The sequence below is a fragment of the Pimephales promelas genome, chromosome 14 (genome assembly GCF_988280905.1).
Source record: "Pimephales promelas chromosome 14, fPimPro1.hap1.1, whole genome shotgun sequence".
Taxonomy (NCBI): Eukaryota; Metazoa; Chordata; class Actinopteri; order Cypriniformes; family Leuciscidae; genus Pimephales; species Pimephales promelas.
The window spans coordinates 11,942,059-11,954,214 of record NC_142782.1 but is presented as its reverse complement, the minus strand read 5'-3'; the positions used below and the strand labels follow the sequence as shown (position 1 = coordinate 11,954,214).

General features: G+C 42.6%; 2 protein-coding genes across 4 annotated transcripts; both read right to left on the bottom strand.

Moving 5' to 3' along the window:
* Nucleotides 1-1,192: 1,192 nt before the first annotated feature.
* On the bottom strand, nucleotides 1,193-3,715 carry LOC148973684 (uncharacterized). The gene is made up of 3 exons (XM_089119417.1): nucleotides 3,435-3,715; nucleotides 2,458-2,592; nucleotides 1,193-2,367 (listed from the first exon to the last, which is right to left on the bottom strand). The coding sequence occupies exons 1-3, from the start codon at nucleotides 3,523-3,525 to the stop codon at nucleotides 1,325-1,327; spliced, it is 1,269 nt and encodes a 422-aa protein (XP_088975543.1). The 5' UTR covers nucleotides 3,526-3,715; the 3' UTR covers nucleotides 1,193-1,324.
* Nucleotides 3,716-6,866: 3,151 nt separating this feature from the next.
* On the bottom strand, nucleotides 6,867-9,296 carry LOC148973683 (uncharacterized). Of its 3 annotated transcripts, XM_089119416.1 has the most exons (4): nucleotides 9,041-9,296; nucleotides 8,078-8,212; nucleotides 7,496-7,988; nucleotides 6,867-7,462 (listed from the first exon to the last, which is right to left on the bottom strand). In XM_089119416.1, exons 3-4 carry the CDS (start codon nucleotides 7,887-7,889, stop codon nucleotides 6,999-7,001), a joined length of 858 nt encoding a protein of 285 aa, XP_088975542.1. In that variant the 5' UTR covers nucleotides 7,890-7,988; nucleotides 8,078-8,212; nucleotides 9,041-9,296; the 3' UTR covers nucleotides 6,867-6,998. The 3 variants fall into 3 exon arrangements, with proteins under 3 accessions (XP_088975542.1, XP_088975540.1, XP_088975541.1); XM_089119414.1 differs by having other exon boundaries at nucleotides 6,867-7,988; XM_089119415.1 differs by having other exon boundaries at nucleotides 6,867-7,988; nucleotides 8,078-8,203.
* Nucleotides 9,297-12,156: the final 2,860 nt, after the last annotated feature.

Sequence of the window (12,156 nt, the reverse complement as noted above, 5' to 3'; positions counted from 1 at the left end):
AGGCAGCCAATGCAGGGTCGACAGAACCAGGCTTAAATGGTCATGTGGTTGGATATTCCAACAGGACAATGATCCAAAAATTTGCCATGGCCATCCCGTCCCCTGACCTTAAACAAACAATAAAAATAAATAAATAAATAAATAAATAAAATCAAGGATTGTTGAAATGTTCTCTTGTATCTTGCCTGGTGTTCTCCAACCTTATCAGACATAATAGGAGAATACTCAGGCTTGCAAAAGGTTTATTCAAAAATTACACTTGTTTTAATGTCTTGACTAACATACTAACGCACATGTAAAGTACTTGATTTTACTATAAATGTAATATTAAATAACAGTTAAAAGTAAATATTTTTTTAAACGCACTAAATTTAAATGTACTGAACACACACACTGTACTTTTAACAAACCATGCTAATAATTTTCAATTAAAATGCATTATTCTTTTACGTGCTCTGCTGTAGGTTCTATACAGGTGAAACATTCTCACTTTTCCACTTAGCATGTGATTCCAGACTGAAAAGGCTGAGCGTTACAATTTGACATTAAATGTAACCCGGGAAATACATTCAACAAAACTGAGGATTTTCGATTTTTAAAACACCGAGACAAATAGCAGTCCCAAACTTTTAGGAAATACAATTAATATGAGCCACCAGTCATTTACAAATAAATATAACAAAGTGAAAAATTGGCCATTAGAGGTTATGAAAACCACAATGTTAAAGCTCCAGTCCATAACTTATTTGGGATAAATTAAACTTCAAGTTTGAGAAAGTACGTACATAACCAGTATTAAAAACGATCTGCTTGCCTTGACTGAATTCAAAACTGCGAGCTAATAATGTTTTTAAATCCCAATCGTAGATATTTGTTATCTGCTCATATTCGATTTCACCAGTGAACACCCAAATACCTGCGTGAAAATCCTGAATTACTACAAATGAAAATTAGTGGTATTTTTTGTTTTCTTCATGACAACTTGACATTTCTCCTCACATTAGCATCACCCTACATTTAATTTCCGATAACCTAGTTCAAAGCTTGACCATCTCGGTCACTTTTTGCTGACAAATTTTCAAATTGTTTGAAACTTTTGCTGCCTAACTCCCTGCAAGATAATATAGTAATCTCTTCAATAAAGCACTTTCACGGAAAAAAATAATAATAATAATATTTCCCACACAGAAAGGAGTCTTAAACATTTATTTTGTGAAACCATGCAATTTGAATAAAGCACTGAATTGATCAGAACTCCAGTTGGCTATGCGTTACGCAAAATTGGCATGGGCAGTTTGCTGGAAACCTGTGAGGGGTTTCCAATTTACCCCTGGAGGCTTGGGCGGCAGGCTTCACTGGAGGTAAACTTCACTTGAGGCTTGAACAGTTGGGCGGAAAACTTCACTGGAGCCTTAGGCCATTCAGCAGTAAGCTTCATTGGAGGCTTGGGCGGTTCTGCAGCAAGCTTCACTGGAAGCTTGGGGGCAGGCTTCATTGGAGGCATGAACAGTTTGGCAGAAAGCTTCACTGGATTCCTGGGCAGTTCGGCAGAAATCTTCACTTCAGGCTTGGGCGGGTAGATGGCAGGCTTCCTTGGAGGCGCAAGCGGTTCAGCAGCAGGATTCACTGGTTGCTTGGAGGGATCTGAAACTAGCCTCGCTGGAGGCACGGGCAGTTTAGCGGCAGGGCTCACCAGAGGCTCGGGCAGTCCGGGCGCAGGGTTGACCAGAGGCTCGGGCAGTTCGGGCACAGGGTTGACCGGCAGTTCGGGCGCAGGGTTGACCGGAGGCTCGGGCAGTTCGGGCGCAGGGTTGACCGGAGGCTCGGGCAGTTCGGGCGCAGGGTTGACCGGAGGCTCGGGCAGTTCGGGCGCAGGGTTGACCGGAGGCTCGGGCAGTTCGGGCGCAGGGTTCACCGGAGGCTCGGGCAGTTCGGGCGCAGGGTTCACAGGAGGCTCGGGCAGTTCGGGCGCAGGGTTCACCGGAGGCTCGGGCAGTTCGGGCGCAGGGTTCACCGGAGGCTCGGGCAGTTCGGGCGCAGGGTTCACCGGAGGCTCGGGCAGTTCGGGCGCAGGGTTCACCGGAGGCTCGGCCAGTTCAGGGGCAGGCTTCACTGGAGGCCCTGCCAGTTCGCAGGCAGGCTTGACTGGAGGCCCGGCCAGTTCGCAGGCAGGCTTGACTGGAGGCCCGGCCAGTTCGCAGGCAGGCTTGACTGGAGGCCCGGCCAGTTCGCAGGCAGGCTTGACTGGAGGCCCGGCCAGTTCGCAGGCAGGCTTGACTGGAAGCATGGACAGTTCAGCAGCGGGCTTCATTGGAGGCTTGAATAGTTTGGCGGCAAGCATCACTGGAGGCTTGGGCACAGACTTAACTGGAGTGATAAAATTATAAAAGACAAACTGAAGAAAAAACTAGAAAGCTGACCCCAAACACTACGACAATACTAGAAGATAACACATACCTGTATTTGGAGCCATACACTGACGTCCACGTCCATTGCTGTAGCATTTCTCATTGTTCGGACAGTCACTGTCATAGGCACACAGAACGGCACACTTACCTGCACCAGATTTTTCACTTCGGCACTCTGACTTTGCTGTTATATACAGATAGGAGACAAAGAAACCTCACTGAATACAGAAGGTGTAATCCACACAAAAAAACTGACAACATTTAAAAACCATTTTGCTTATGGAAGCTTGTTTCCACTTCCAAAAAAAGAAAAGAAAAAGAAAAAAAGTTGACTAATTGACTCAATTTACCAGTTTTTCTTAGAATTATGAGATAAGGCACAACTACCCCTCTTTTTATTCTTCATGGCATAAACAAGCTTCCATAAGAGTTCAAACAGCACTGTGATCACAAGATTCAGTGCATCACGCTATCAACTGCAAATTTCAAAGCTGCATTCAGGCTCGGGGTGGGACTCAGCCAGATGTGCTAAATGCTCAGACATGTGGTTAAACACAGAAGAGTTCTGGTATGTTTTATATCTTAACAAGAATACAAAGAACTAGCAAAAACCCATGTAGTCTACTTTGTAAAATACACAGACTATCAAAATGCCAACTTCATCCAAGTCCTTAAGTCAACTTGACAATATTTTTGACACAATTTTCTACACATTGCATCATAATTAGGTTTAATCTAATCTTAAAACATTGTCCAAAATGAATGTCCCAAGTTGCTCATACAAAGTTTTAAAATAAATATTTATTTTGGATAGTTTCTCTACATAAAACATTCATCTGTCATAAATCTTACAAAGCTATAATTAGCTTACCGCTAAATCATGTCAAATCAGATTCAAACACTGTACAATGCTGTAATAATCTCACTGTGAAGGCTACGTGTCAAGTGTAGGAAACGCGTCATACTCAGGAACTTGGAACAAAGCATTTCTTCGAACTTTATAATTAAGTTAAAAGATCGTCTCACCTGCGACTGCAAGTCCAGTGTCTAATGTGCTCAAACATGCACACAAACACAATAAAACAGAAATCAACGAGCAGTAACTGTGAGTTGGCATCCTCTTGACCTGCAATCTCACAAACTCAAATTAAATAAGCGTTAGCGCACACACAACTACAATAAAAAATGGCGTTACTGCATCAAAACATCTGCTGAATCCCACTAAAAACGCAGTGAAATGGTTTAAAGTGCACGCATTTTTTTAAGGTCCAATGATGTCTAGTCTAGTCAACTCTAACCCAAATGAAACTCACCTGCAGCTTTCTTGACTAATCTTGAAGACCTTGATTAGCTTGTTCAGGTGTTTTTGATCAGGGTTGGAGGAGGGGGTCATTGCATTCGCATATGATAATAATTAGACGATTGTTATTTTCCATGGCAACACTATCAAAGCCTAGGATGATGCAACAGTGGTTCAGCATTCACGTGGTACAAGTCGGAGCTCTCAGAAAATCCCAAGTCCAAGTTGTAATGATTAAACTCCAAGACACACCTAAAGGGTAACCCTGGTCAGAGCCTGACTCCACCCACTGGCAATATTTGAAAAATGCTGGAAAAGTGGGCAGTGCCCAGCGGAGGGGGGCGTGCACCTGAGACGCATCTCTTTGTATGGAACTTGCTTAAGGCCCCGTCCACACTACTGCGTTTTCGTTTAAAAACGGAGAATTAAAACGAAAACGATCTCCGTCCACACTAGCGTTTTACCTGCGTATTAGAATTTATCTCTGTCCACACTAAAACGACTGAAAAAGTGGATCACGTGACCATTCACCAACACTGGGCATGCGCGCGCCGGTGTAAACAGTGGTTGGCGAATCAGGGAAAGATACGTCATGACTGATGACACCCAATCATAGAGCCGAGCGTGAGCCTCTGCGTCATCGTTTGTAAACTCCTCCGTTTTGTCTCGTCCACACTAAAACGCCCTCCGGAGATTCAAAACGCAAAACGCAGCTGCAGCGTTTCTAAACTTCTCCGTTTTAGGTCTTCGTTTTTCCCGTTTTAGTGTGGACGGGAGGTGCAAACGTAGCAAAAGGTCTCCGCTTTTAAACGAAAACGCAGTAGTGTGGACTGAGTCACCAACAACCGCTGTGTCACGTACCACCGCAAATATCCAATAGGAAAATTCAACTGCAGTAGCCACCGTTCAACCTGAAGAGGGCAGCACTAAGACGTTTTTACACCATATATTGTAGAAATAGAACACTTTATAAACAAATGGCAAAACTCAAATCAACGACTGGTATTAATAAAGATCCATTCTTACAGATCATTAACTAAAAAAAGTAGGTTAAGTGTTTAGTTACTCTTTAAGGACCTCAACAAGACACTTTTGGCATAAATCTGCAGAGTATAAAGAGAACGCATAAAATAATCAATAATCCAAAAACAGACAATAATTCACGAACAGACAATAATCCACATGGACATTGTGCTATGGATGTGGATCGAATACATTGCCAAATATTCACAGGATATGTATGCCATTTGCTATTATTTAATGTGAAATAGTGCTTCTCTCGTCTGTTGTCTAGAAGCAAAAGTGAAGTGAAGGGGGTGGGGGGGGGGGGCTGTTTTCCTCTGGCCAACGAAGGAACAGTGATTACAAAACAAATTGGATCAAAACATTAAGAGTATTTGTCCATTTCCATCTATTTGGAAGTCGAAGTATTCACACCGGTTTGGAGACGAGATGTTGAGGATCAGATCCGATGGCTGTCTCGTCGATGAGGCCAGCACTTAAGGATGAGTCGGGATGGGTCCAGGCGCAGGTCAATAGCGTAGACGCCATCCTTTTTTTGATGTACCAAGTACATCAGGATTTACGGGACGTGTTCCCGGTTCTGGCTGATCTAAACTATGTAGCCTAATTTTGAATTAAGGAAGTCTATTGTGTGTAATGTGAATGCTAGGCCAAAGTGATGTGTTTTTAGTCTAGATTTGAACTGACAGAGTGTGTCTGCTTCCCGGACAATGTTAGTAAGATTGTTCCAGAGTTTTGGTGCTAAATAGGAAAAGGATCTACCGCCAGCAGTCGATTTCAATATTCTTGGTATTATCAACTGGCAGGAGTTTTGAGATCGGTAATAGGCGTGAAGGACTATAATGCATTTAGAGCTCACTTAAGTACTGGGGATCTAAACAATTTAGTGCTTTGTAAGTAATCAGCAATATTTTAAAATGTATACGATGTTTAATAGGCAGCCAATGCAGGGTCGACAGAACCAGGCTTAAATGGTCATGTGGTTGGATATTCCAACAGGACAATGATCCAAAAATTTGCCATGGCCATCCCGTCCCCTGACCTTAAACAAACAATAAAAATAAATAAATAAATAAATAAAATCAAGGATTGTTGAAATGTTCTCTTGTATCTTGCCTGGTGTTCTCCAACCTTATCAGACATAATAGGAGAATACTCAGGCTTGCAAAAGGTTTATTCAAAAATTACACTTGTTTTAATGTCTTGACTAACATACTAACGCACATGTAAAGTACTTGATTTTACTACAAATGTAATATTAAATAACAGTTAAAAGTGAATATTTTTTTAAACGCACTAAATTTAAATGTACTGAACACACACACTGTACTTTTAACAAACCATGCTAATAATTTTCAATTAAAATGCATTATTCTTTTACGTGCTCTGCTGTAGGTTCTATACAGGTGAAACATTCTCACTTTTCCACTTAGCATGTGATTCCAGACTGAAAAGGCTGAGCGTTACAATTTGACATTAAATGTAACCCGGGAAATACATTCAACAAAACTGAGGATTTTCGATTTTTAAAACACCGAGACAAATAGCAGTCCCAAACTTTTAGGAAATACAATTAATATGAGCCACCAGTCATTTACGAATAAATATAACAAAGTGAAAAATTGGCCATTAGAGGTTATGAAAACCACAATGTTAAAGCTCCAGTCCATAACTTATTTGGGTTAAATTAAACTTCAAGTTTGAGAAAGTACGTACATAACCAGTATTAAAAACGATCTGCTTGCCTTGACTGAATTCAAAACTGTGAGCTAATAATGTTTTTAAATCCCAATCGTAGATATTCAGATAGATATTTGTTATCTGCTCATATTCGATTTCACCAGTGAACACCCAAATACCTGCGTGAAAATCCTGAATTACTACAAATGAAAATTAGTGGTATTTTTTGTTTTCTTCATGACAACTTGACATTTCTCCTCACATTAGCATCACCCTACATTTAATTTCTGATAACCTAGTTCAAAGCTTGACCATCTCGGTCACTTTTTGCTGACAAATTTTCAAATTGTTTGAAACTTTTGCTGCCTAACTCCCTGCAAGATAATATAGTAATCTCTTCAATAAAGCACTTTCACGGAAAAAAATATTAATAATAATATTACCCACACAGAAAGGAGTCTTAAACATTTATTTTGTGAAACCATGCAATTTGAATAAAGCACTGAATTGATCAGAACTCCAGTTGGCTATGCGTTACGCAAAATTGGCATGGGCAGTTTGCTGGAAACCTGTGAGGGGTTTCCAATTTACCCCTGGAGGCTTGGGCGGCAGGCTTCACTGGAGGTAAACTTCACTTGAGGCTTGAACAGTTGGGCGGAAAACTTCACTGGAGCCTTAGGCCATTCAGCAGTAAGCTTCATTGGAGGCTTGGGCGGTTCTGCAGCAAGCTTCACTGGAGGCTTGGGGGCAGGCTTCATTGGAGGCATGAACAGTTTGGCAGAAAGCTTCACTGGATTCCTGGGCAGTTCGGCAGAAATCTTCACTTCAGGCTTGGGCGGGTAGATGGCAGGCTTCCTTGGAGGCGCAAGCGGTTCAGCAGCAGGATTCACTGGTTGCTTGGAGGGATCTGAAACTAGCCTCGCTGGAGGCACGGGCAGTTTAGCGGCAGGGCTCACCAGAGGCTCGGGTAGTCCGGGCGCAGGGTTGACCAGAGGCTCGGGCAGTTCGGGCACAGGGTTGACCGGCAGTTCGGGCGCAGGGTTGACCGGAGGCTCGGGCAGTTCGGGCGCAGGGTTAACCGGAGGCTCGGGCAGTTCGGGCCCAGGGTTGACCGGAGGCTCGGGCAGTTCGGGCGCAGGGTTCACCGGAGGCTCGGGCAGTTCGGGCGCAGGGTTCACCGGAGGCTCGGGCAGTTCGGGCGCAGGGTTCACCGGAGGCTCGGGCAGTTCGGGCGCAGGGTTCACCGGAGGCTCGGGCAGTTCGGGCGCAGGGTTCACCGGAGGCTCGGGCAGTTCGGGCACAGGGTTGACCGGAGGCTCGGGCGCAGGGTTCACCGGAGGCTCGGGCAGTTCGGGCGCAGGGTTCACCGGAGGCTCGGGCAGTTCGGGCGCAGGGTTCACCGGAGGCTCGGGCAGTTCGGGCGCAGGGTTCACCGGAGGCTCAGGCAGGCTTGACTGGAGGCCCGGCCAGTTTGACATCAGGTTTTACTGGAAGCATGGACAGTTCAGCAGCGGGCTTCATTGGAGGCTTGAATAGTTTGGCGGCAAGCATCACTGGAGGCTTGGGCACAGACTTAACTGGAGTGATAAAATTATAAAAGACAAACTGAAAAAAAAACTAGAAAGCCGACCCAAACACTACGACAATACTAGAAGATAACACATACCTGTATTTGGAGCCATACACTGACGTCCACGTCCATTGCTGTAGCATTTCTCATTGTTCGGACAGTCACTGTCATAGGCACACAGAACGGCACACTTACCTGCACCAGATTTTTCACTTCGGCACTCTGACTTTGCTGTTATATACAGATAGGAGACAAAGAAACCTCACTGAATACAGAAGGTGTAATCCACACAAAAAAACTGACAACATTTAAAAACCATTTTGCTTATGGAAGCTTGTTTCCACTTCCAAAAAAATAAAAAAATAAATAAAAAAAAGTTGACTAATTGACTCAATTTACCAGTTTTTCTTAGAATTATGAGATAAGGCACAACTACCCCTCTTTTTATTCTTCATGGCATAAACAAGCTTCCATAAGAGTTCAAACAGCACTGTGATCACAAGATTCAGTGCATCATGCTATCAACTGCAAATTTCAAAGCTGCATTCAGGCTCGGGGTGGGACTCAGCCAGATGCGCTAAATGCTCAGACATGTGGTTAAACACAGAAGAGTTCTGGTATGTTTTATATCTTAACAAAAATACAAAGAACTAGCAAAAACCCATGTAGTCTACTTTGTAAAATACACAGACTATCAAAATGCCAACTTCATTAAGTCAACTCACAATATTTTTGACACAATTTTCTACACATTGCATCATAATTAGGTTTAATCTAATCTTAAAACATTGTCCAAAATGAATGTCCCAAGTTGCTCATACAAAGTTTTAAAATAAATATTTATTTTGGATAGTTTCTCTACATAAAACATTCATCTGTCATAAATCTTACAAAGCTATAATTAGCTTACCGCTAAATCATGTCAAATCAGATTCAAACACATGCTGTAATAATCTCACTGTGAAGGCTACGTGTCAAGTGTAGGAAACGCGTCATACTCAGGAACCTGGAACAAAGCATTTCTTCGAACTTTGTAATTAAATTAAAAGATCGTCTCACCTGCGACTGCAAGTCCAGTGTCTGTTGTGCTCAAACATGCACACAAACACAATAAAACAGAAATCAACGAGCAGTAACTGTGAGTTGGCATCCTCTTGACCTGCAATCTCACAAACTCAAATTAAATAAGCGTTAGCACACACAACTACAATAAAAAATGGCGTTACTGCATCAAAACATCTGCTGAATCCCACTAAAAACGCAGTGAAATGGTTTAAAGTGCACGCATTTTTTTAAGGTCCAATGATGTCTAGTCAACTCTAACCCAAATGAAACTCACCTGCAGCTTTCTTGACTAATCTTGAAGACCTTGATTAGCTTGTTCAGGTGTTTTTGATCAGGGTTGGAGGAGGGGGTCATTGCATTCGCATATGATAATAATTAGACGATTGTTATTTTCCATGGCAACACTATCAAAGCCTAGGATGATGCAACAGTGGTTCAGCATTCACGTGGTACAAGTCGGAGCTCTCAGAAAATCCCAAGTCCAAGTTGTAATGATTAAACTCCAAGACACACCTAAAGGGTAACCCTGGTCAGAGCCTGACTCCACCCACTGGCAATATTTGAAAAATGCTGGAAAAGTGGGCAGTGCCCAGCGGAGGGGGGCGTGCACCTGAGACGCATCTCTTTGTATGGAACTTGCCTAAGGCCCCGTCCACACTACTGCGTTTTCGTTTAAAAACGGAGAATTAAAACGAAAACGATCTCCGTCCACACTAGCGTTTTACCTGCGTATTAGAATTTATCTCCGTCCACACTGAAACGACTGAAAAAGTGGATCACGTGACCATTCACCAACACTGGGCATGCGCGCGCCGGTGTTAACAGTGGTTGGCGAATCAGGGAAAGATACGTCATGACTGATGACACCCAATCATAGAGCCGAGCGCGAGCCTCTGCGTCATCGTTTGTAAACTCCTCCGTTTTGTCTCGTCCACACTAAAACGCCCTCCGGAGATTCAAAACGCAAAACGCAGCTGCAGCGTTTCTAAACTTCTCCGTTTTAGGTCTTCGTTTTTCCCGTTTTAGTGTGGACGGGGAGTGCAAACGTAGCAAAAGGTCTCCGTTTTTAAACGAAAACGCAGTAGTGTGGACGGGGCCTAAGTCACCAACAACCGCTGTGTCACGTACCACCGCAAATATCCAATAGGAAAATTCAACTGCAGTAGCCACCGTTCAACCTGAAGAGGGCAGCACTAAGACGTTTTTACACCATATATTGTAGAAATAGAACACTTTATAAACAAACGGCAAAACTCAAATCAACGACTGGTATTAATAAAGATCCATTCTTACAGATCATTAACTAAAAAAAGTAGGTTAAGTGTTTAGTTACTCTTTAAGGACCTCAACAAGACACTTTTGGCATAAATCTGCAGAGTATCCACAAGTTTCCTACGCCCCATGAGGCCTTGCGTCAAAAGTGGGCGCGACTTCCGGTTGGAAGTAAATAAAGCGCGATTTAACATGCTTGACACTCGTTCATTCAACAGTTGACAGTCATTCAAGTTATAGCGATCCAAACTAGCTAACGATGTGGGAACACAACCTCAACGAAATTAAAAAGGGTGAAATAACAGTACCTTTACCCTCCGCAGTAGTTGATTGTTAGTATTATAATAACATTTTTAATAATCAATACTCATCAAGGCATGGTGACAGACAGTTGTGCGAGCTGACAAACAATTAAAATAAAAAATACACACTTAGTCATTGTGCTTTGGAGTTTATTCAAAATTATAAATGAATGTGCTGCTTGAATACATTAACTGGGACATCTGGTATTCTGTCAACACAGGCTTTTATCCTGAGTTTAGCTGTAACAGTAGCGAACAGCCAATCACATGCTGAGAGAGTTTATAGAATATTAAGAATTTAAACAAATGTACACAGGAAGATTCGTCATCTTTTGGGAGGTGATGGAAACTACACTCGTTGGCAGGATCAGAGACGGGCTCTGGCAGGATCACTCTGATTTCGTTTTCAGCTTATGTTCAAAACCATCACGTTTAAGCCACTGAACTAGTTTAATCCGGTTATACATACAACTGCGAACAGCACATGTTGTCCCTGAGCTCCGTAACACCATCTCTCATAAAGATTTGCGTCTTTAAATAGTAAAATAATTCTCCGAAAAACAGCTAGCCTCTTCGCTAACCAACACATAAAATACCATTGGAATGCTATTTCCGCCGCCTCACCGGAAGTTTCACCCACTTTATTTTTTACAGGAGCGCCCCTCGGAAACTTGTGGATAAAGAGAACGCATAAAATAATCAATAATCCAAAAACAGACAATAATTCATGAACAGACAATAATCCACATGGACATTGTGCTATGGATGTGAATAGAATACATTGCCAAATATTCACTGCATATGTATGCCATTTGCTATTATTTAATGTGAAATAGTGCTTCTCTTGTCTGTTGTCTAGAAGCAGAAGTGAAGTGAAGGGGGGGGGGATGTTTTCCTCTGGCCAACGAAGGAACAGTGATTACAAAACAAATTGGATCAAAACATTAAGAGTATTTGTCCATTTCCATCTATTTGGAAGTCGAAGTATTCACACCGGTTTGGAGACGAGATGTTGAGGATCAGATCCGATGGCTGTCTTGTCGATGAGGCCAGCACTTAAGGATGAGTCGGGATGGGTCCAGGCGCAGGTCAATAGCGTAGACGCCATCCTTCTTTTGATGTACCAAGTACATCAGGATTTACGGGACGTGTTCCCGGTTCCGGCTGATCTAAACTATGCAGCCTAATTTTGAATTAAGGAAGTCTATCGTGTGTTATGTGAATGCTAGGCCAAAGTGATGTGTTTTTAGTCTAGATTTGAACTGACAGAGTGTGTCTGCTTCCCGGACAATGTTAGTAAGATTGTTCCAGAGTTTTGGTGCTAAATAGGAAAAGGATCTACCTCCAGCAGTCGATTTCGATACTCTCGAGTTCGATTTCGAGTTTAGAGATCGCAATAGGCGTGAAGGACTATAATGTGTTAAGAGCTTGCTCAAGTACTGGGGATCTAAACAATTTAGTGCTTTGTAAGTAATCAGCAATATTTTAAAATGTATACGATGTTTAAAGTGGGGGTTGACTGCTTTTTTTCTTTGC